This window comes from Coregonus clupeaformis, chromosome 13, assembly GCF_020615455.1.
Source record: "Coregonus clupeaformis isolate EN_2021a chromosome 13, ASM2061545v1, whole genome shotgun sequence".
NCBI lineage: Eukaryota > Metazoa > Chordata > Actinopteri > Salmoniformes > Salmonidae > Coregonus > Coregonus clupeaformis.
Window position 1 is genome coordinate 22,138,728 of NC_059204.1, and position 24,582 is coordinate 22,163,309.

General features: G+C 45.6%; 1 protein-coding gene across 2 annotated transcripts in view; it reads left to right on the forward strand.

Annotated features, from left to right (window-relative positions):
• The first annotated feature begins 1,646 nt into the window (after positions 1-1,646).
• LOC121579767 (mediator of RNA polymerase II transcription subunit 13-like) overlaps positions 1,647-24,582 on the forward strand; it is a 144,990-nt gene continuing 122,054 nt past the window's right edge. For both annotated transcript variants that reach the window (XM_045224291.1, XM_045224292.1), the window contains exons 1-2: positions 1,647-2,232; positions 9,465-9,699. In XM_045224291.1, the coding sequence (XP_045080226.1) occupies positions 2,167-2,232; positions 9,465-9,699 (301 nt within the window). In that variant the 5' untranslated portion in view covers positions 1,647-2,166. The remainder of the gene's footprint in view (positions 2,233-9,464; positions 9,700-24,582) is intronic.

Consider the following 24,582-nt stretch of genomic DNA (forward strand, 5'->3'; position numbering starts at 1 on the left):
TCATCATAAAACAATATCAATTTAGATCATACAATGGACAAACCTTACCTTAAATTGAGGAGATCTTTACATTTTTCAATTAAAAATCAAATCAAATCAAATGGTCACATGCGCCGAATACAACAGGTGCAGACATTACAGTGAAATGCTTACTTACAGCCCTTAACCAACAGTGCATTTATTTTAAACAAAAAAAGTAAGAATAAAACAACAACAAAAAAAGTGTTGAGAAAAAAAGAGCAGAAGTAAAATAAAGTGACAGTAGGGAGGCTATATATACAGGGGGGTACCGTTGCAGAGTCAATGTGCGGGGGCACTGGCTAGTTGAGGTAGTTGAGGTAATATGTACATGTGGGTAGAGTTAAAGTGACTGTGCATAAATACTTAACAGAGTAGCAGCAGCGTAAAAAGGATGGGGTGGGGGGGCAGTGCAAATAGTCCGGGTAGCCATGATTAGCTGTTCAGGAGTCTTATGGCTTGGGGGTAGAAGCTGTTGAGAAGTCTTTTGGACCTAGACTTGGCACTCCGGTACCGCTTGCCGTGCGGTAGCAGAGAGAACAGTCTATGACTAGGGTGGCTGGAGTCTTTGACAATTCATATCTTAACATCATGACCTGCTGTCCTTTCAAATTCAAATCCAAGTATTTCAGTTGGGCAGTTAGGTTCCTGCAAGAACCCCCATCAACTAAAGAGGTTCCTCGATGAACCCCACCTCCTATGGGGTTCTTGGAATAACCTTTTGGGGACAATTTTTTGTGTCAAGAACCCTACGGTTCTTCAAAGAACTTTGATGATCTTAGAAGAACCCTTGTTGAACCCCTAATTTTTAGAGTGTAAATGTAGTCACTATTGGGTTGCATCAGTAAATTGAAATTGACTGAATACTTCATCATAACCGAATAAATTCATTCATCTTGAATGATTGGCAGCAAAAACAATAAAAGTAATTTCTTCACACAGAGGTGCAACAATAATTTGATCATGTCATGTTTAGTTAATTCATGGCATGTGTGGCCTGGGGCAACTCCTCATTGCGCAAAATAGTATGCAGCATCATCTAGATATGTGTGCAACAAAAGTTCAACATTCACCTTCTGCTACCATTTCTGTCAACCCGTTTACGCATACAGTTTGACGCATACGTTCGATAAATCCAACGTATGCACCACACAGCACGTACCACTGCCGCTGTAACGCAATGCTGCGAGGCAAACGCAGCGTTCCATTGGAAATGAATGTACTTGTGGTGTCACAAAACGCAATGACACAGTCGGTGTGTTCAAAGCGTTACAGTGTTACTACAGCACACAATAGTGTTACAATAGTGTTACAGTGTATCCCCGCCTACATTGACACCTTCAAGGTGCACGTTTTTGAATTCGAATTAGGGCTTTGATGGGATTGCAAGGGCAGGGTACACTCACTGTTGAATTATGTAAATATTGATGCAAGGAATGGATACATTTCTTTGTGTATGCACTAGGTGGTGCACTGTGAAAGTCGGCAAATTAGGTTTGATCATTAGTAACAAAATCTGGTTGCTCAGTAGCGCCACTTGCTCTTGCCTAGCGGCAATACCCATCCGTTACAGTGTTATTACACCCCTCATGACCATGAATGAGCCAATAGGCTTTGGGAGGCAGAGTTCTCCCTGTGGCCGCCATTAAAGAAAGGAATCCATGAATTCAAATGGGAACCAGCAGGAACAGAGACCGAAATAATGGTTAAAATTACCGTAAAAATATAGGCATATGCCCATTTTTTATCGGTTTTTAAGGATGTTATTCGTTTTTAGATCGATTTTGATGGTGATGGAGGAGTAGAGGGACGTTTTTAGCAAAGCCCGTTTTAAGCTAAGGGGGAGGGGGAGAGTTGCTTCTTTACTCTCCTTTTCTTTTTGTTTTAAAGCATTTTTCGCTCACTTAATTTTTTTAACTTAATGTGTATTTGAGAGGTCGACAGAGAGGTTGCGGAGACGATATTTTAACTGCTTTTATTTTTGGGTGGACAATAGCATTCGAAGGGTTGTTGAATTACATACTCCAGCCGATTGTTTAAAAATAATTATCGTTGATTAGCTTATACATCTTGCAAAATACATTTGGAAATCGGTATTTATTTCCCCCGGAACTGAAATGATGGAATGTTCAATCTCGCTGTGAAAGGATGAGTTCTTGTTTTGTACCGAACGGGGCCAGTTTGGAGGATTGCCATTCCAATCTATTCTGTCTGGTAAGAGATTTAAAACTATAGGAAAAGCAGCCATTTTTAACTAGCTGAAGAGAGCAAAAACGGTAGCCACAACAGTGGGAAAGCAGGTGTAGGGCCTGTCGAGCACTGCAATTCAGACATCATTCACCAAGGCAATGTTTATTTGCATACTACGAAGTTGTGCAAGATTAAGTAATAATAGGGTTATCTGTCACTTGCAGCTGCATGCATGCTTGTGTTTGCCATCATAAATGTTCAGTTTGATCATACTAAATGCATTCCAGCCATGAGAGGTTAGGCAATAAAAGTGCAACTAATGTAATGTGTGTTGATAAACATCTTAGCCAACTAGCTATAACTAGTAACACTGAATACCAAGCATGATACATTTTTGTGCTCATCTAGTTTACTTGGTTGAAGTAACGTTGGGCTTTTTATCGAATGCATTGTGCAGCATGTTTACGTGACCTAAAAATAAACCCAAACAGTTTGCTAGCCTGCTAACTAGTTTGCAATGTCGTTCATTTGCACAAATAGCAAGTTAGCTAAATTGCAGACACATTTACATTCGGTCATGGAATGCAAAGTAAAGGCTCGTGAACATTGGCTTCTAATTTCAACTCCCATGTTCAATCAATGAATTAATCATGTTGTTCTTGTCAGTTGGCCGGTGTAGTTGTTCAGATACATTGCTTGCTACATTGTTTCCTTTAAAGTAGCCAATGAAGAGCTTAGTTAGTGAAACAGGGTAGCCTATTCGCGGGCTTACATACAGTACTTTCCCTTTGAAGTTGTCAAGTTTGCTTGCCAATCATTTGTTGTTTACACTCTTGGCTCGCGCATACCTAACGGAGGCACGGGCTGAAATATTAATAAACAAGAATGTACTCTTGGCTATTGTTAGTGCATGATAGACTTTAGGACTTAGTTCCCGTCTGGCAAGTTTTCAGTTGAATACATTGTTCATGACAGATTAATTGTTTGATTTTTTTGTGTATTTATTTTTCTGTCTTAGTTCTCATAGTGCTGATTGATACTGTTGCTAGTCAGTCGTAAACAATTGAATTATATAGCTATCATAAACACATACAACCAACAGTACCTAATATATTTTGGTTATAGCCTACTATTACGACTGAAGGAAAAAGCTCACACGTCCCCTCTTGTCCCTGGCACTACTACTACTCGCTAGAACAATCTAGGAGTTTCTCAGTAGTGCACTAACTATAGGTTTGCATCAATGCATTGTATTTTTTTCTGTACAATATGCATTGCATGACATATGTTAACAATTCCCCTTCATGAAGGTTAAATTAATAAATCATGATACACTTTGGACATTGATAGACATGAACTGCCCTTTTCCAAAGCATTTGACAGTAGAGCTGAATGAACAGGAGAGGCTATGAGGCTAGTAGTGAATGACTGGCTGCTGTATTGCAATAGCAGGGAGACATTTTACTGCATACTGAGACTAAGCATGATACCAGTGCTGCTGTTCACGGTCATGTATGACTCGCACACTAACCAGACTTAGTGGTTTTAGGCTGAAAGAATGCAGTGAACAGTGGCACTTTCCCCATAACTTTAAACAGTTCTCAGGAGTCTTATAGCAATGTTTTCTGTACAATTATTGTTTGTATTTGAAGTTAAGCAGATTTTGCTTGCAAATGTGTGGGTGGTGAAGTTTGAAGATTAGTTATTATGTGTGTATAACACATGCATTTCATAAATCAAGTCACATCACAACTGCCCTGCTAGACTAGTGTCTCTTGGCAGTCTAAGTTCTCACCCTTGTGTAGAAGAAAGTAATTGTAGGGCTCATCAAACTCCTTTCGGGCTGGGCAGGATTAGAACAAAAACCAACACTGCAGCAGCGACAAATGCTGTGCAGAAGGAAAGGCTGGGCGAGACAAGAGAGTAGACCAAGTGGATTTGCATTTCTCTGGAGTTCTCCAAGATGCAAACACTTGTTAACTAGTTTCATGTGCTTCAGCCGGAGGGTGAGGCCTTGACAGAGAGTATCTGGTAGTGGTGGTGGGGTGTCTATCCGTCTGCTCAGGAATGATTTGAGCAACTTCACCTGTTGCCTGTCTCTGGCCTGGGAGGGAGACTGGCCTGGGAGAGAGACTGGCAGGAAGGGAAAGGAAAGGGGGATACCTAGTCAGTTGTACAACTGAATGCATTCAACTGAAATGTGTCTCCCGCATTTAACCCAACCCCTCTAAATCAGAGAGGTGCGGGGGGCTGCCTTAATCGACTTCCACGTCATCGGCGCACAGGGAACAGTGAGTTAACTGCCTTGCTCAGGGGCAGAACGACAGATTTTTACCTTGTCAGCTCGGGAATTCGATCCAGCAACCTTTCCAAATCAAATCAAAAAATCAAATCAAATTTTATTTGTCACATGCGCCGAATACAGTGAAATGCTTACTTACAAGCCCTTAACCAACAATGCAGTTTTAAGAAAGAATATACAATATAAAATAATACAAAATAAAAGTAACAAATAATTAAAGAGCAGCAGTAAAAATAACAATAGCGAGGCTATATACAGGGGGTACCGGTACCAAGTCAATGTGCGGGGGCACCGGTTAGTCGAGGTAATTGAGGTAATATGGACATGTAGGTAGAGTTATTAAAGTGACTATGCATAGATAATAAACAGAGAGTAGCAGCAGTGTAAAAGAGAGGGGGGGTGGGGGCAATGCTTATAGTCCACAATGTGACCTGGAGCGCTGAGCGGGAAGGTGCGCGAAGCTGAGCAGAGCTGAGCAGCTGACGAAGGAGGGGTCGTAACCCTCAAATCCCAGACAGATTTAACGTCAACTTCCTGAGTCCGTCAAATAGCTTTGCCCTCAGATTCCCCTATCGCTGCTATGGGGGTTTGGCTTGCCATCTGAAAAGGGAAACTTAACCCGACCCTGGTTCTTGCCCTTTTAGTGGGGTACACTTTGCATACACAATTGCCTACATACCAGAGCATAATACTAACAGTCAGCTAGCCATGTCATTAGTCAGTTTGAAGGAAACACACATTTCCCTGACACTCACTCACTCATTCATCCTGCATACAGACTGTAACTCAGATGTACTGTATTTTGAAAAGATAGATTGATTGATTGACCGCAGAAGGCACACAGACCCTTGACGGCGCAATCTGCCTCTTGAAGATTGCCACTTAGTATTTGCAGAGAATAGCCTAGTTTATGTATCGAAAGCCTCAACTTGATCTTTGACAGGGAAAACAGCCATGCCAAGGCTTTGGATAGCCTCACATTGACAGAGAAAAACATTTACAAAAAATCAGAGCTGTCATCAGAAGACTGGATTGTGCGATGAAAGTACATTTCTGTAGAAGAATAAGTGAGATGTATGCAGGCAAACTGTCCAAGCACAGCCCATTTCAGAAACAGTCAGATTCTATAAGTGCGGATGATCTGGTTTCACACTTCAGTTTTGTTTCCATCCCCTTCCTTTCTGTGCAGCACAAATGTTTCTCTGCAAGATGCAGGTGTCAGGTAGTTCCTCACACCACTGTGTCTGCCACCATGAGAGAGAGGGCTTGATGGAGGGAGTTAGTGAAACATAAACTGCAGCAGTAGGACTATACCGTGGAAGGAATAAGCTATAGGTTATAGGCCTATATGATAAATGAACATGGGCTTGTGAATAGTTGTCTGGAACAGCGTTTGAATGCCCTTGAGCAAGATTCCTGATGTGAGATATTTCCTATGATGTTGCTTGATGAATGGATAATACGTGATAACATGGCAGTAAGAGGCTGAGAGTTGGTGTGTCTACCAATCATAATAAATCTTAGCAATGAAAAACAAATTTAGGGGTACATGGGATAGAGTAGTGTTGAGGAAAGTTATTTTTTGTTTTGGCCATGTGTGGAATAGATTTGTTGTCATCTTGTGATTTTTTTTTTTTACAGATTGTGCCACTAAACTCAACAGCCTATGAGCTTTCAATAATTGGAATCTCTCAATTTCTGTATACTGAACAAAAATATAAACGCAATTTTACTGAGTTACAGTTCATCAAAGGAAATCAGTCAATTGAAATAAATTCATTAGGCCCTGATCTATGGATTTCACATGACTGGGAAGGGGTGCAGCCATGGGTGGGCCTTGGAGGGCATAGGCCCACCCACTTGGCAGCCAGGCCCAGCCATTAGGGAGCCAGGCCCAGCAAATCAGAATGCGTTTTTCCCCACAAAAGGGCTTTATTACAGACAGAAATACTCCTGTTCAGTGTAGTTACAGTTGCTCATCATATTTGGTAATGAGACTAGCTATTTTTTGCTGAGATCATTGTAGCATTATGATTTCAGTAGCGTTCTATGGCCAGTGTATGGCTGCCCTGGCTGCCATGTTAGATTGGATAACTAAAACTTGTTGTTGTGATCCAGCTTGGCTCCAGTTGACAACACAAATCTCCCAGCTTATCCGTGGCTAGGCTAAAGACTAGCTATAACACAACCAGGCTTAATCGCTTGGTCGCGCTCATAGCGTTTAAATTGATTTAAGTTTACCCCAGCCAAAATAATAGATTGTCTACTTCTAACAAAGTGACAGTTGGTCGACTCGAACATATTGCCTAGCAGCGCAAAATAACCTACCTAAAAAATCAGTAGGTCCAGTTGAAGAAAATCAGTTCAACTGTCTGCCATGCTGCAAGGATAGATAGGAGAGCCAGCTCCATCAGGAGTAGTACTGCAAGGTAATATAGCAACATAGGTTGTGGGGATGGTGTTGGCCTTTGCAGTATGTAAGTGTAAGACATGGGCACAGAGTGTAAGCCTAAAACACTGGAAGGCATGATGTATTCAGCAGTGGGTGGTGTAGTGTACGTTTTAGTGGTATGTTAGTGGTGTGAGAGACAGTGTATGGCGTCAGTGTAGGACATGAGCACAGGGATCGCTGGTTGGTTGTATGTACGTAGGGCCTGCTGTCTGATGAGTACCAGCCAGCCGGCAGGACTAAGCAGGCAGCAGTAGCAGTGGAGCATAATGTTCCTGCTTCAACACTTCATAACCCTGTAGAACCCTGTGCTGCTGCCTGTGATTTACGACCTATGAGTTTCTCTGTGTTGTGTTTTCACTCTCTATAAAAACCTTTGGGGAGTGTGCCCACTGCCAAACAGCCTTGGTTATTACAGAGCAGTGGGCACACTCCCCAAAGCACTCATCATTAAAAAGGATTAAGTTGGTCAGAGCACATTTACAAGCATTAGGGAGTTATTTTTTATCAAGCTTTGAGCACGTTGTTCATGTTGAGATTGAAAGCACCTGAAGCTAAAATGCACACAATCAGAACAAAAACAAACAAATACTTTTTTGTGTGTGCTGCATCGTTCTCCAGCCGTGTTTCTTTCTGTTTATATTGCAGCCTTTTCTCTATCACCGTCTGTCTGTCTGTCTGTTGTCTCAATCTTCCTGTCTTTATCTTCCTTTATCTCTGTCCTCCCTATATATATCTGTCTATCTCATTACATTACATTTACATCATTTAGCAGACGCTCTTATCCAGAGCAACTTACAGTTAGTGCATACATTATTTATAAAACATTTATACTGGCCGCCCGTGGGAATCGAACCCACAACCCTGGTGTTGCAAACACCATGCTCTACCAACTGAGCTACATCCCTGCTGGCCATTCCCTCCCCTACCCTGGACGACACTGGGCCAATTGTGCACCGCCCCATGGGTCTCCCGGTCGCGGCCGTCTACGACAGAGCCTCCCTATATATCTCTGTCTCTCTCCTCCCTCTATATCTCTGTCTCTCTCCTCCCTCTATCTCTCCTCTGTCTCCTCCCTCTATATCTCTGTCTCTCTCCTCCCTCTATATCTCTCTCTCTCCTCCCTCTATCTCTCCTCTGTCTCCTCCCTCTATATCTCTGTCTCTCTCCTCCCTCTATATCTCTCTCTCTCCTCCCTCTATCTCTCCTCTGTCTCCTCCCTCTATATCTCTGTCTCTCTCCTCCCTCTATATCTCCTCTGTCTCCTCCCTCTATATCTCTGTCTCTCTCCTCCCTCTATATCTCCTCTGTCTCCTCCCTCTATATCTCTGTCTCTCTCCTCCCTCTATATCTCTGTCTCTCGCCTCCCTCTATATCTCTGTCTCTCTCCTCCCTCTATATCTCTGTCTCTCGCCTCCCTCTATCTCTCTGTCTCTCTCCTCCCTCTATCTCTCCTCTCTCTCCTCTCTCCTCCCTCTATATCTCTCTCTCCTCCCTCTATCTCCCTGTCTCTCTCCTCCCGCTATCTCTTCTCTCGCTCCTCCCTCTCTCTCCTCTCTCTCCTCCCTCTATCTCTCCTCTCTCTATCTCCCTGTCTCTCTCCTCCCTCTATCTCTCCTCTCTCTCCTCTCTCTATATCTCTGTCTCTCTCCTCCCTCTATCTCCCTATCTCTCTCCTCCCTCTATCCTTCCTCTATATCTCTGTCTCTCTCCTCCCTCTATATCTCCTCTCTCTCCTCCCTCTATCTCACTGTCTCTCTCCTCCCTCTATCTCTCCTCTCTCTCCTCCCTCTATATCTCTGTCTCTCTCCTCCCTCTATCTCCTCTCTCTCCTCCCTCTATCTTCGTCTCTCTCCTCCCTCTATCTCTCCTCTCTCTCCTCCCTCTATCTCCCTGTCTCTCTCCTCCCTCTATCTCTCCTCTCTCTATATCTCTGTCTCTCTCCTCCCTCTATCTCTCCTCTCTCTCCTCCCTCTATCTCCCTGTCTCTCTCCTCCCTCTATCTCTCCTCTCTCTATATCTCCGTCTCTCTCCTCCCTCTATCTCTCCTCTCTCTCCTCCCCATCTCCCTGTCTCTCTCCTCCCTCTTATCTCTCCTCTCTCTCCTTTCTCTATCGTTGTCTCTCTCCTCACTCTCTCTGTTTTTCTCTCTCTCTTTCCTCTCTCTCACTCTCTGTTTTTCCATCTCTCTCTCTCTCTCTCTCTCTCTCTCTCTCTCTCTCTCTCTCTCTCTCTCTCTCTCTCTCTCTCTCTCTCTCTCTCTCTCTCTCTCTCTCTCTCTCTCTCTCTCTCTCTCTGTGTGTTTCTCTTCCTGTGGCTGTCTTCCTGTGTGTCTCCTTGTCATAAGTGTTCCTCTTGAGGAGGCAGAGGCTCCATAAAGGAGAATTAATGCTTGCTTTTTAAACGCTGCTCAGCAGATGTTTACTCACAGGTACTGGCTGGCTGCTGAGTACTGGCTATTGTAGCAGAAGCTGACACTCTCTCTCTCTCCCTCCTTCCCCTCAGGCGGACCTGACGGGGATTAAATGGAAGCGGTACGTGTGGCAAGGCCCCACCTCGGCACCCATCCTCTTCCCGGTGACCGAGGAGGACCCCATCCTGTGCAGCTTCAGCCGCTGCCTCAAGGTGGATGTGCTGAGCGTGTGGCGGCGGAGCCAGAGGCCCGGACGTAGGGAGCTCTGGATCTTCTGGTGGGGGGACGACCCCAACTTCGCCAAGCTGATCCATCACGAACTTACAGGTGAGACTGAGGCTAGAGGGAGTGGGCGTAGTCACACACACACACACACACACACACACACACACACACACACACACACACACACACACACACACACACACACACACACACACACACACACACACGCACACACGCTAGCTTGGCTATAATACCTGCCATGGTCCAATAACTTGAAACTGCAGTCCTAAGCCTGTGTGATGGCTTTGGCCTATTAACAGAAGAATACAGTCCAAGCCACGGCCCTCTCAGATCAGGAGATTCACTCCTTTTTCCATGCTGCTTCCATGTTTTGGATTGCCTTAGCTGGTCACAAGAGATAAATGAGGGATTCATTTGTCTTTCAATGCACCTTTTTACGCATTCACCCAAGATTATAGACGTATAGACGTTTGAACGTCTTGAAGAACGATCTGGCCTTAATTGCCATGTACTTTTATCATCTCCACCCGGCACAGCCAGAAGAGGACTGGCCACCCCTCGGAGCCTGGTTCCTCTCTACGTTTCTTCCTAAGTTTCTGCCTTTCTAGGGAGTTTTTCCTAGCCACTCTGCTTCTGCATCTGTATTGCTTGCTCTTTGGGGTTTTAGGCTGGGTTTCTGTATAGCACTTTGTGATAACTGCTGATGTAAAAAGGGCTTTATAAAATATTGATTAATTGACAGAGCTGGTTAAATGGGTGATTATTGTAAAAGATCATGAAAAGGGCTTGTTACATCTGTTTAAAAAAAGAGCACCTTGAGACACTCTCTTTGTGATGATGGTAGTAGTGATCTGGTTGTATAATGGGAAATATTACATGGTTCAGGACAGGGGTTGATTGTGAGGCTGATTGACACTGGAAGCTCCGGGGATATCCATTCCCTGTAAGTGAGAGCTTAGAAGGCGTTAGAGTTGGTGTAATCAGATAGCTCCCTTAGTTTCCCCCTCATCCCCTAAATGTCAAGCAGCCAGCCTGGCAGAGAACAGCCTTCACCTGCACGTCAACTCCCACTGTTTGGAGCAAACGCTCACTGCAACCACATTTTTTTTTTGGTGTTCACACACGTCGCAGCATCTAAGCGTCTTCTGCCCTCTGGCACACAATAAAGCAGCGCCCTGCACTTTGTGTCGCCGAGGCTGAACAAGAAAGCCTATTCCATCTTCCCATTTAAAAAGGAGGATAGAAATGGAGCTCCCTCCTCCTCTCATGACTTCTGTGAAAAATGGAATATGCAGGAGCAACGATGTAGAAATGACCCTATCACATCATGGAGGTCTGGCCTGGCGCTTTCGCTCTTTTTCCCCTCCCTCCTCGCGTTGTGTATTTTTTCTGCAGCAGCAGTGGAGGATGGACAGAGGCCTACTTTATACATGCTCTCTGGCGGGGAGATTGAACTCCTGAGTCTGAGCCGTTTCACACACACACACACACACACACACACACACACACACACACACACACACACACACACACACACACACACACACACACAGCCCTCCTTTATTATGACACAATGTGCCTGAAGTGGTCTGGAAGTGGAAGCTGAAGGGCGTGAAGGCTTCCATTCCAGCCCTAATGGGTCCCGGTAATAACCTGCAGTAGTAGTATGTGGATATTTGTTGCTTACTGCATACGTTCTAAATAGTTTGTAGGCTAGTACTATTAGTACACAGTATGTCGTTTTAGTAAGCAGTATGCAAGACAGATTTCGGACACGGCCATGGTATTTTACTTTCACATTTGTTTTCTCCTGGTGAGACACATGCTGTTCTCACAGTCAAATATTTGTTTTGGAGAAGTCACATGGCAGAAGTTGAAATGTAACAAGGTGGCACAGTGCCACTATTCCACTGGTTGGGTAGAAGAACCCTGGACTGGATTTGCATAGAAGAGAAAAGCACATTCTCACACACTTTTTAGCATCTAATTTAACCACAAAATACTAAGACAAGGAATTGGTACAAATATAATTATATGCTAGTGAAAATGTATTCTAATAGGTAGATTGTACAATTGTCCTAAGTACAATAAGTGTTGACTGTGTAGTCATACTTCTTCAATGTGTGTCAAGCCTCTTGTCCTGGTGAGAATTGCTCCCAGCTGTGGTTGTTTGGAGTAATCTCTGTGCTTCCTGTTTTGGAAGTTCCCTGGAAGACAGACCCCCAACCCCCCCACCCACCCACACACACACACACACACACACACACACACACACACACACACACACACACGCACACACACACACACACACACACACACACACTCTACACAGTGTGGGAGAACAGAGGAGCCTCACTGGACTGACCTCAGGGCAGCCAGACCCTCCCTCTCTCCTCTCTATGTATCTACAGTGGGGAGAAAAAGAATTTGATACACTGCCGATTTTGCAGGTTTTCCTACTTACAAAGCATGTAGAGGTCTGTAATTTTTATCATAGGTACACTTCAACTGTGAGAGACGGAATCTAAAACAAAAATCCAGAAAATCACATTGTATGATTTTTAAGTAATTAATTTGCATTTTATTGTATGACATAAGTATTTGATACATCAGAAAAGCAGAACTTAATATTTGGTACAGAAACCTTTGTTTGCAATTACAGAGATCATACGTTTCCTGTAGGTCTTGACCAGGTTTGCACACACTGCAGCAGGGATTTTGGCCCACTCCTCCATACAGACCTTCTCCAGATCCTTCAGGTTTCGGGGCTGTCGCTGGGCAATACGGACTTTCAGCTCCCTCCAAAGATTGTATATTGGGTTCAGGTCTGGAGACTGGCTAGGCCACTCCAGGACCTTGAGATGCTTCTTACGGAGCCACTCCTTAGTTGCCCTGGCTGTGTGTTTCGGGTCGTTGTCATGCTGGAAGACCCAGCCACGACCCATCTTCAATGCTCTTACTGAGGGAAGGAGGTTGTTGGCCAAGATCTCGCGATACATGGCCCCATCCATCCTCCCCTCAATACGGTGTAGTCGTCCTGTCCCCTTTGCAGAAAAGCATCCCCAAAGAATGATGTTTCCACCTCCATGCTTCACGGTTGGGATGGTGTTCTTGGGGTTGTACTCATCCTTCTTCTTCCTCCAAACACGGCGAGTGGAGTTTAGACCAAAAAGCTATATGTTTGTCTCATCAGACCACATTATCTTCTCCCATTCTTCCTCTGGATCATCCAGATGGTCATTGGCAAACTTCAGACTGGCCTGGACATGCGCTGGCTCGAGCAGGGGGACCTTGCGTGCGCTGCAGGATTTTAATCCATGACGGCGTAGTGTGTTTCTAATGGTTTTCTTTGAGACTGTGGTCCCAGCTCTCTTCAGGTCATTGACCAGGTCCTGCCATGTAGTTCTGGGCTGATCCTTCACCTTCCTCATGATCATTGATGCCCCACGAGGTGAGATCTTGCATGGAGCCCCAGACCGAGGGTGATTGACCGTCATCTTGAACTTCTTCCATTTTCTAATAATTGCGCCAACAGTTGTTGCCTTCTCACCAAACTGCTTGCCTATTGTTCTGTAGCCCATCCCAGCCTTGTGCAGGTCTACAATTTTATCCCTGATGTCCTTACAGAGCTCTCTGGTCTTGGCCATTGTGGAGAGGTTGGAGTCTGTTTGATTGTCTTTTATACAGGTAACGAGTTCAAACAGGTGCAGTTAATACAGGTAATGAGTGGAGAACAGGAGGGTTTCTTAAAGAAAAACTAACAGGTCTGTGAGAGCCGGAATTCTTACTGGTTGGTAGGTGATCAAATACTTATGTCATGCAATAAAATGCAAATTAATTACTTAAAAATCATACAATGTGATTTTCTGGATTTTAGTTTTAGATTCCGTCTCTCACAGTTGAAGTGTACCCATGATAAAAATTACAGACCTCTACATGCTTTGTAAGTAGGAAAACCTGCAAAATCTGCAGTGTATCAAATACTTGTTCTCCCCACTGTATCTGTCTGGTGAGAGGTTGTGCTGTTAGCCCTGAGAACACACAGAGAGGTCATGACCCCTACCTCACCAGCCTGAGGTGTGAACCTGTGTTTCCCTCTGTGGATCACACCGACTCACCTCTCTTCTCAGAGCCTGCAAAGTGCCTGTCCCACTGTGTGTGTGGGTGTCCCTGTGTGTGTGTGTGTGTGTGTGTGTGTGTGTGTGGACATTGCTGGGATGGGCTGAGACTGGCTCAGTCGTGATGATTCATAGCCTGATGCATTGGAGCCTCTCTTGGGCATGCTGGCAGTGAAGGTGTGAAGCGACACACAGAAGCTAGCGACAACTTGTGTTTTGGTGGCGGTGATCAGACTGGACGACACATCGCCAGTAATCTGGGATGCCACAGCCAGCTATTGTCAGCTGCTGAAAACCTTGCTCTTTTCCCTCCATGCAAGTGGCTGATGGGTTTGTCCTTTTCCTCATCCGACTGTCCAAGTCAAATTGAGGTAATCCCTGGAAATATTAAGCACCTTTTTTTGTCCCCCCCTTGCAAGGTTGGTGGTAAACATGAAAATCTGATATTTTCTTTCAGAAGAAATGGCAGCAGCTTCTTTTACCCTTCCACACTGATTAGCAGCCTGGCTGTGGAAGTATTACTATTTTGAGCAAGTGCCATATCTGTGTAAATCAGAGGGCCAGTAATCCTTTCTCTCCAGAGAGTGAGAGAGAGAAGGTACCAGGTACCGCTAGCAGCATTTTAGCCAAAGACTGTTATACTAGCTGTCTAGTCTGTGTTTTATAAATGTGCAATAAGCATTAAACACATTTATATAAGGAATTGGCAACTCGTTCTCATGCTGTTCAAACAGTTGGAGATGGACAGAAGGGTGTGTTCATAATAATTGAACTGTTCTACCTTGTTAGCTAGCAAATAGATCGAAGTTGGCTAAACTTGAAATATAAAGATTAGCTGCCTACTCACTAGCACATTGGCTTGTGCTTGAGAGATTGTTTATGAGACCTGTGTTAATTTTCTATAATGCTGCTACAAGAAGTTAGTCATTATTAGTGAATGTGCATTGTGCATGGTTCTGGTTACAAAAAGGGGGCTTTTTCATAGACTGACTTGAAAGCCAGATCAGTGATTATTGCAAAAAGCAGGTTAAACTATTTTGATAAATCATTAAATTATTAGTGGGTCTTATGGTTGTGGAAGGCTTATATTTAGCCTAGGTATAATTTCACAAGCCTTGAATTCATTAGATTATGCAGTGTATTTTACCTTTAATTATACAACAAAGCTTATTTAGAGAAAACACACACAAAAAAAGAGATACAGTGCATTCAGAAAGTATTCAGACCCCTTGACTTTTTCCACATTTTGTTACGTTACAGCCTTATTCTAAAATTGATTAAATTGTTTTTTTCCATCATCAATCTACACACAATACCCCATAATGACAAAGCAAAAACAGGTTTTTAGAAATGTTTGCAAATGTATAACAAATACAAAACTGAAATATCACATTTACATAAGTATTCAGACCCTTTGTTGAAGCACCTTTGGCAGCGATTACAGCCTTGAGTTTTCTTGGGTATGACGCTACAAGCTTGGCACACCTGTATTTGGGGAGTTTCTCTCATTCTGCTCTGCAGATCCTCTCCAGCTCTGTCAGGTTGGATGGGGAGCGTCGCTGCACAGCTATTTTCAGGTCTCTCCAGAGATGTTCGATCAGGTTCAAGTCCGGGCTCTGGCTGGGCCACTCAAGGAAATTCAGAGATTTGTCCCAAAGCCACTCCTGCGTTGTCTTGGCTGTGTGCTTAGGGTCGTTGTCCTGTTGGAAGGTGAACCTTCGCCGCAGTCTGAGGTCCTGAGCGCTCTGGAGCAGGTTTTCATCAAGGATGTCTCTGTACTTTGCGCCGTTCATCTTTCCCTCGATGCTGACTAGTCTCCCAGTCCCTGCCGCTGAAAAACATCCCCACAGCATGATGCTGCCAACACCATGCTTCACCGTAGGGATGGTGCCAGGTTTCCTCCAGATGTGACGCTTGGCATTCAGGCCAAAGAGTTCAATCTTGATTTCATCAGACCAGAGAATCTTGTTTCTCATGGTCAGAGTCCTTTAGGTGCCTATTGGCAAACTCCAAGTGGGCTGTCATGTGCTTTTTACTGAGGGGTGGCTTCCGTCTGGCCACTCTACCATAAAGGCCTGATTGGTGGAGCGCTGCAGACATGGTTGTCCTTCTGGAAGGTTCTCCCATCTCCACAGAGGAACTCTGGAGCTCTGTCAGAGTGACCATCGGGTTCTTGGTCACCTCCCTGGAACAAGGCCCTTTTCCCCCGATTGCTCAGTTTTGCTGGGCGGCCAGCTCTAGGAAGAGTCTAGGTGGTTCCAAACTTCTTCCATTTAAGAATGATGAAGGCCACTGGGTTCTTGGGGACCTTCAATGCTGCAGAAATGTTTTGGTACCTTTCCCCAGATCTGTGCCTCGACACAATCCTGTCTCGGAGCTCTATGGACAATTCCTCCGACCTCATGGCTAGGTTTTTGCTCTGACATGCACTGTCACCTGTGGGACCTTATATAGACAGGTGTGTGCCTTTCCAAATCATGTCCAATCAATAGAATTTACCACAGATCGACTCCAATTAAGTTGTAGAAACATCTCAAGGATGATCTATGGAAACAGGATGCACCTGAGCTCAATTTCGAGTCTCACAGCAAAGGGTCTGAAAACTTATGTAAATGAGGTATTTCTGTTCTTTTATTTTAAATACATTTGCAAACTTTTCTAAAACGCTGTTTTCACTTTGTCATTACGGGGTATTGTGTTTAGATTGAGGAGGACATTTTTTTATTTAATCAATTTTAGAATAAGGCTGTAACGTAACAAAATGTGGAAAAAGTCAATGGGTCTGAATACTTTCCGAATGCACTGTATATATCGTGAATTGGCCATAAGTTTGAGCTATGATTTTTAAGCCATATCGCCCAGCCCTAATCTTGACACTTAATCACCATTCAAGGAGCGCTGAGAGAGAGGGCAGTGGGGTAGGGGTGTGGGAGTTAGGTGGAGAGCGGCGGTTAGGGAAACAGACTGCTAGCTAGGCCCTGCACTATTCTCCACAGAGCCCCAGTCTCTCTCTCCTATTCAGGGGCATCCCCTAGTCTCTCTCGTATCCAGGGGAATCCTCCACATCGCCCTAGTCTCTCACTCCTATCCAGGGGCATCCTCCACATCGCCCTAGTCTCTCACTCCTAACCAGGGGCATCCTCCACAGAGCCCCAGTCTCTCTCCTATCCAGGGGCATCCTCCACAGAGCCCCAGTCTCTCTCCTATCCAGGGGCATCCTCCACAGAGCCACAGACTCTCTCCTATCCAGGGGCATCCTCCACAGAGCCACAGTCTCTCTCCTATCCAGGGGCATCCTCCACAGAGCCACAGTCTCTCTCCTATCCAGGGGAATCCTTCACCCCTGCCCTCAAAGAACAACTGATATTTTTTGCATAGAAATTAGGAGCGGGGGTCTACCAGAGAGGGTAATTGTTTGGTGGTTCATTTCTTCCCCTTTCTTGGGCCTGCCACTCGGGTGCCCCCTCTCCCTCCCTCATCTCCTTCACCCCTCCCTCCTCCTGCTCTGCCAGGCCCCAGTGGGGCTACCTGCGCTGGCAGTCTCTCTCTCAGTTGCTCTGTCAATTCAAAGGGCTTTATTGGCATGGGTAACGTATGTTTACATTGCCAAAGCAAGTGAAATAGATACAGTGGGGGAAAAAGTATTTAGTCAGCCACCAATTGTGCAAGTTCTCCCACTTAAAAAGATGAGAGAGGCCTGTAATTTTCATCATAGGTACACGTCAACTATGACAGACAAATTGAGAAGAAAAAAATCCAGAAAATCACATTGTAGGATTTTTAATGAATTTATTTGCAAATTATGGTGGAAAATAAGTATTTGGTCACCTACAAACAAGACCTGTAACTTCTTCTTTAAGAGGCTCCTCTGTCCTCCACTCGTTACCTGTATTAATGGCACCTGTTTGAACTTGTTATCAGTATAAAAGACACCTGTCCACAACCTCAAACAGTCACACTCCAAACTCCACTATGGCCAAGACCAAAGAGCTGTCAAAGGACACCAGAAACAAAATTGTAGACCTGCACCAGGCTGGGAAGACTGAATCTGCAATAGGTAAGCAGCTTGGTTTGAAGAAATCAACTGTGGGAGCAATTATTAGGAAATGGAAGACATACAAGACCACTGATAATCTCCCTCGATCTGGGGCTCCACGCAAGATCTCACCCCGTGGGGTCAAAATGATCACAAGAACGGTGAGCAAAAATCCCAGAACCACACGGGGGGACCTAGTGAATGACCTGCAGAGAGCTGGGACCAAAGTAACAAAGCCTACCATCAGTAACACACTACGCCGCCAGGGACTCAAATCCTGCAGTGCCAGACGTGTCCCCCTGCTTAAGCCAGTACATGTCCAGGCCCGTCTGAAGTTTGCTAGAGTGCATTTGGATGATCCAGAAGAGGATTGGGAGAATGTCATATGGTCAGATGAAACCAAAATAGAACTTTTTGGTCAAAACTCAACTCAGTCGTGTTTGGAGGACAAAGAATGCTGAGTTGCATCCAAAGAACACCATACCTACTGTGAAGCATGGGGGTGGAAACATCATGCTTTGGGGCTGTTTTTCTGCAAAGGGACCAGGACGACTGATCCGTGTAAAGGAAAGAATGAATGGGGCCATGTATCGTGAGATTTTGAGTGAAAACCTCCTTCCATCAGCAAGGGCATTGAAGATGAAACGTGGCTGGGTCTTTCAGCATGACAATGATCCCAAACACACCGCCCGGGCAACGAAGGAGTGGCTTCGTAAGAAGCATTTCAAGGTCCTGGAGTGGCCTAGCCAGTCTCCAGATCTCAACCCCATAGAAAATCTTTGGAGGGAGTTGAAAGTCCGTGTTGCCCAGCGACAGCCCCAAAACATCACTGCTCTAGAGGAGATCTGCATGGAGGAATGGGCCAAAATACCAGCAACAGTGTGTGAAAACCTTGTGAAGACTTACAGAAAACGTTTGACCTGTGTTATTGCCAACAAAGGGTATATAACAAAGTATTGAGAAACTTTTGTTATTGACCAAGTACTTATTTCCCACCATAATTTGCAAATAAATTCATAAAAAATCCTACAATGTGATTTTCTGGATTTTTTTTCCTCATTTTGTCTGTCATAGTTGACGTGTACCTATGATGAAAATTACAGGCCTCTCTCATCTTTTTAAGTGGGAGAACTTGCACAATTGGTGGCTGACTAAATACTTTTTTCCCCCACTGTAATAAACAAAAGTGAAATAAACAATATAAAATGAACAGTAAACGTTACACTCACAAAAGTTCCAAAGGAATAGAGACATTTCAAATGTTATATTATGGCTATATACAGTGTTGTAACGATGTGCAAATAGTTAAAGTACAAAAGGGAAAATAACTAAGCATAAATATGGGTTGTATTTACAATGCTTTTTGTTCTTCACTGGTTGCCCTTTTCTTGTGGCAACAGGTCACAAATATTGCTACTGTGATGGCACACTGTGGTATTTCACCCAATAGATATGGGAGTTTATCAAAATTGGATTTGTTTTCGAATTCTTTGTGGGTCTGTGTAATTGAGGGAAATATGTGTCTCTAATATGGTCATACATTTGGCAGGAGGTTAGGATGTGCAGCTCAGTTTCCATTTTGTGGGCAGTAGGCACATAGCCTGTCTTCTCTTGAGAGCCAGGTCTGCCTATGGCGTCCTCTCTCAATAGCAAGGCTATGCTCACTGAGTCTGTACATAGTCAAAGATTTCCTTAATTTTGGGTCAGTCACGGTGGTCAGGTATTCTGCCACTGTGTATTTTCTGTTTAAGGCCAAAAAGCATTTTAGTTTTCTGTTTAAAAAAATAATAATAATCCAATGTGTCAAGTAATTATGTTTTTGTTTTCTCATGATTTGGTTGGGTCTAATTGTGTTGCTGTCCTGTGGCTCTGTGGGGTCTGTTTGTGTTTGTGAACAGAGCCCCAGGACCAGCTTGCTTAGGGGACTCTTCTCCAGGTTAATCTCTCTGTAGGTGATGGCTTTGTTATGGAAGGTTTGGGAATCGCTTCCTTTTAGGTGGTTGTAGAATTTAATGGCTCTTTTCTGGATTTTGACAATTAGCGGGTATCGGCCTAATTCCATTCTGCATGCATTATTTGGTGTTTTACGTTGTACAAAGAGGATATTTTTGCAGAATTTTGCATGCCGGGTCTCAATTTGGTGTTTCTCCAATTTTGTGAATTCTCGGTTGGTGAGCGGACCCCAGACCTCACAACCATAAAGGGCAATGGGTTTTATAACTGATTCAAGTATTTTTAGCCAGATCCTAATTGGGATGTTGAATGTTATGTTCCTTTTGATGGAATAGAAGGCCTTTCTGGCCTTGACTCTCTCCATCTCGCCATCCCTCTCTCTCCCTTGGGCATTACCAGCCCTCCCTACCTGTTCCCTCCCTTTGCTCCAGCCTTTGCAATCTTGGCTCCCAGTGTGTGGTTCCCCTTCTTTCTGATGAAGTTGGAAAAGCTTCTCAAGCAAGAAATCCTTGAAAACCTACTTTGTGTGAGTCAACCTTTTCAAGTGTTTACTCTTGTGCCTCTCATGAAACCAAACACATTATCAGCCCCGCTGTATTTCTCTACATGAAGCCCTTGGTTGGACTAATATGAGCTTGCAATGAGGAGGTTAAAAGGGAAACGAAAGAGTTGTCTGTGCTCCCCGGGACGCCACAACTGAGTAGCACACCCATTCATTCATTACTGCATGTTGGGTCAGATCTCTGGAGAGGGAGGAACGGAGGAGGAAAGAGGAGTACACTTGTCTTACTGTGCCCCCTCTGCTGTTTCACGGACGGACAAAACATTGTTTTGGATGTTTGTAGGGACTGAGAGGAAGGAGATGTGCTTCATTTAGCTTCTCTCTTGAGGGCTTTATTTTAGTATACAGTGAGGGAAAAAATTATTTGATCCCCTGCTGATTTTGTACGTTTGCCCACTGACAAAGAAATGATCAGTCTATAATTGTAATGGTAGGTTTATTTGAACTGGGAGACAGAATAACAACAAAAAAATCCAGAAAAACGCATGTCAAAAATGTTATAAATTGATTTGCATTTTAATGAGGGAAATAAGTATTTGACCCCCTCTCAATCAGAAAGATTTCTGGCTCCCAGGTGTCTTTTATACAGGTAACGAGCTGAGATTAGGAGCACACTCTTATAGGGAGTGCTCCTAATCTCAGCTTGTTACCTGTATAAAAGACACCTGTGTCACGATCGTCAGGAACAGATGAGGACCAAGGCGCAGCGTTGCAGGCAAACATACTCTTTAATTAGCGTCAAATGACCAAAACAACAAAACGATATCGTGACAGTTCACGGTCTAACACAAACCGACTGGAAACAAAATCCCACAAACACGAATGAAAAACAGACTGTTTAAATATGGCTCCCAATCAGAGACAACCAGCAACACCTGACACTCGTTGCCTCTGATTGGGAGCCAGTCTGGCCAACATAGAAATAGCACCCATAGAAACAAAACACATTGATCTACACACCCTGGCTCAACATAACAGAGTCCCCAGAGCCAGGGCGTGACAGTACCCCCCCCTAAAGGCGCGGACTCCGACCGCTGTCAACCAAATACCACAGGGGAGGGACCGGGTGGGCACTCCGTCTAGGCGGCGGATCCGGCTCCGGGCCTGTTCCCCGCTCCCTCTCCAACCCCCCAAAGTACCCCTGGTCCGGTCTGGCCCCGCTGGCCGGAGCTGGACTGCACACTGGTGGAGCGGATTGCTCTAGCTCCGGCGTGAAGCAGCTGACCCGTGCTGAACCAGGCACCAGTGGAACAGGCACGGGCTGTGCCGGACTGACGACGCACACCACTGGCCTGGTGTGGGGAGCAGGAACGGCCCGAGCCGAAGCGACGCAAACGCACCCCTGACTTGGTGCGGGGAGCAGGAACGGGCCGAGCCGGGCTGACTGGCGCACCACTGACGTGGTGCGGGGAGCAGGAACGGGCCGAACCGGGTTGACGAAACGCACCACCGACTTGGCGCGGGAGCAGGAACGGGCCGAGCCGGCTGACGGCGCCCCACTGACTTGGTGCGGGAGCAGGAACAGGCCGGACCGGACTGGCGACGCACACCACTGGCTTGGTGTGGGGAGCAGGAGCGGGCCGGACCGGCTGGCGACGCACACCACTGGCTTGGTGTGGGGAACAGGCACGGGCCGTGCCGGACTGACGACGCACACCACTGGCTTGGCGTGGGGAACGGGCACGGGCCGTGCCGGACTGACGACGCACACCACTGGCTTGGTGTGGGGAGCAGGAGTGGGCCGGACCGGGCCGGCGACGCTCACCATAGGCTCGGTGCGGGGAGCAGGAACAGGCCGGACCGGGCTGGCGACGCGCACCACAGGCTCGATGCGAGGAACAGGAACAGGCCGGACCGTACTGGGGACACACATCACTGGCCCTATGCAGGGATCAGGAACGGGCCGGACCGGACTGGTAACACACACCAGTACCTCTCGCCGTGCCTCCACACTTTCCCTCTCCTCTGTGACCAGTGGCCCCCTTAACCTGGCGGCCTCCCTTGCACACCCGCTGGACCGCTCCATCAGCGGCCTCCTGCTGCCCCGTCGTCCCGGCGTGAGCCCCCTAAAAAAATTTCTGGGGGTCTCTCCTCCCCGTGGGCCAGGCCTCTATAGTTCTCGCCCAACTCTCGCTCTTCTGCCTCCAACTCCAGCCATTCTGCTCTTCATTAGGCTTGACCCAGTCGAGACTCTTCCTCCACTGTTCCCAAGTCCACCCTCTCTGCTCTTCACTCGGCTTGACCCAGTCAAGGCTGCCACGGAGATCTGCTAGGGATTTCCCTGGCGATGGCTCCTCGACTCGCTGCTTGGTCCAGTTCTGGTGGGATTTTCTGTCACGATCGTCAGGAACAGATGAGGACCAAGGCGCAGCGTTGCAGGCAAACATACTCTTTAATTAGCGTCAAATGACCAAAACAACAAAACGATATCGTGACAGTTCACGGTCTAACACAAACCGACTGGAAACAAAATCCCACAAACACGAATGAAAAACAGACTGTTTAAATATGGCTCCCAATCAGAGACAACCAGCAACACCTGACACTCGTTGCCTCTGATTGGGAGCCAGTCTGGCCAACATAGAAATAGCACCCATAGAAACAAAACACATTGATCTACACACCCTGGCTCAACATAACAGTGTCCCCAGAGCCAGGGCGTGACAACCTGTCCACAGAAGCAATCAATCAATCAGATTACAAACTCTCCACCATGGCCAAGACCAAAGAGCTCTCCAAGGATGTCAGGGACAAGATTGTAGACCTACACAAGGCTGGAATGGGCTACAAGACCATCGCCAAGGAGCTTGGTGAGAAGGTGACAACAGTTGGTGCGATTATTCGCAAATGGAAGAAACACAAAAGAACTGTCAATCTCCCTCGGCCTGGGGCTCCATGCAAGATCTCACCTCGTGGAGTTGCAATGATCATGAGAACGGTGAGGAATCAGCCCAGAACTACACGGGAGGATCTTGTCAATGATCTCAAGGCAGCTGGGACCATAGTCACCAAGAAAACAATTGGTAAAACACTACACCGTGAAGGACTGAAATCCTGCAGCGCCCGCAAGATCCCCCTGCTCAAGAAAGCACATATACATGCCCGTCTGAAGTTTGCCAATGAACATCTGAATGATTCAGAGGAGAACTGGGTGAAAGTGTTGTGGTCAGATGAGACCAAAATGTAGCTTTTTGGCATCAACTCAACTCGCCGTGTTTGGAGGAGGAGGAATGCTGCCTATGACCCCAAGAACACCATCCCCACTGTCAAACATGGAGATGGAAACATGATGCTTTGGGGGTGTTTTTCTGCTAAGGGGACCGCATCAAATGGACGATGGACAGGGCCATGTACCGTCAAACCTTGTGTGAGAACCTCCTTCCCTCAGCCAGGGCATTGAAAATGGGTCGTGGATGTGTATTCCAGCATGACAATGACCCAAAACACACGGCCAAGGCAACAAAGGAGTGGCTCATGAAGAAGCACATTAAGGTCCTGGAGTGGCCTAGCCAGTCTCCAGACCTTAATCCCATAGAAAATCTGTGGAGGGAGCTGAAGGTTCGAGTTGCCAAACGTCAGCCTCGAAACATTAATGACTTGGAGAAGATCTGCAAAGAAGAGTGGGACAAAATCTCTCCTGAGATGTGTGCAAACCTGGTGGCCAACTACAAGAAATGTCTGACCTCTGTGATTGCCAACAAGGGTTTTGCCACCAAGTATTAAGTCATGTTTTGCAGAGGGGTCAAATACTTATGTCCCTCATTAAAATGCAAATCAATTTATAACAATTTTGACATGCGTTTTTCTGGATTTTTCTGTTGTTATTCTGTCTCTCACTGTTCAAATAAACCTACCATTACAATTATAGACTGATCATTTCTTTGTCAGTGGGCAAACGTACAAAATCAGCAGGGGATCAAATAGTTTTTTCCATCACTGTAGATGTGTGTGGCACTAACAATCTGCTGGCATATTGTTTTTGTTGGCTCTGCCAAAGTCTTTGGACATTTCCTGGCCTGCCCATTCTTTACTATTTAGAACAGCTCTGGTGTGCACCTCTCAGGGCAGTGCCAAGCTCCAAAGGGCATATTTCAGTACCCTGGAGGGGCAGAGCAAGTCAACGTTTTTCTTCCTTGCCCTGACCCCTGTGAAGATGGCTGCCCTTCAGATTGAATGAGGCTGGTGAAAATACATCCATCTCTCAGATCTGTGGGAAAGAGGAAAACATTGAATGCAGATAATGTTGTTTTTGTCTGCCACTTTTCTACCGAATCTAAAATATCTGAAGCACATCT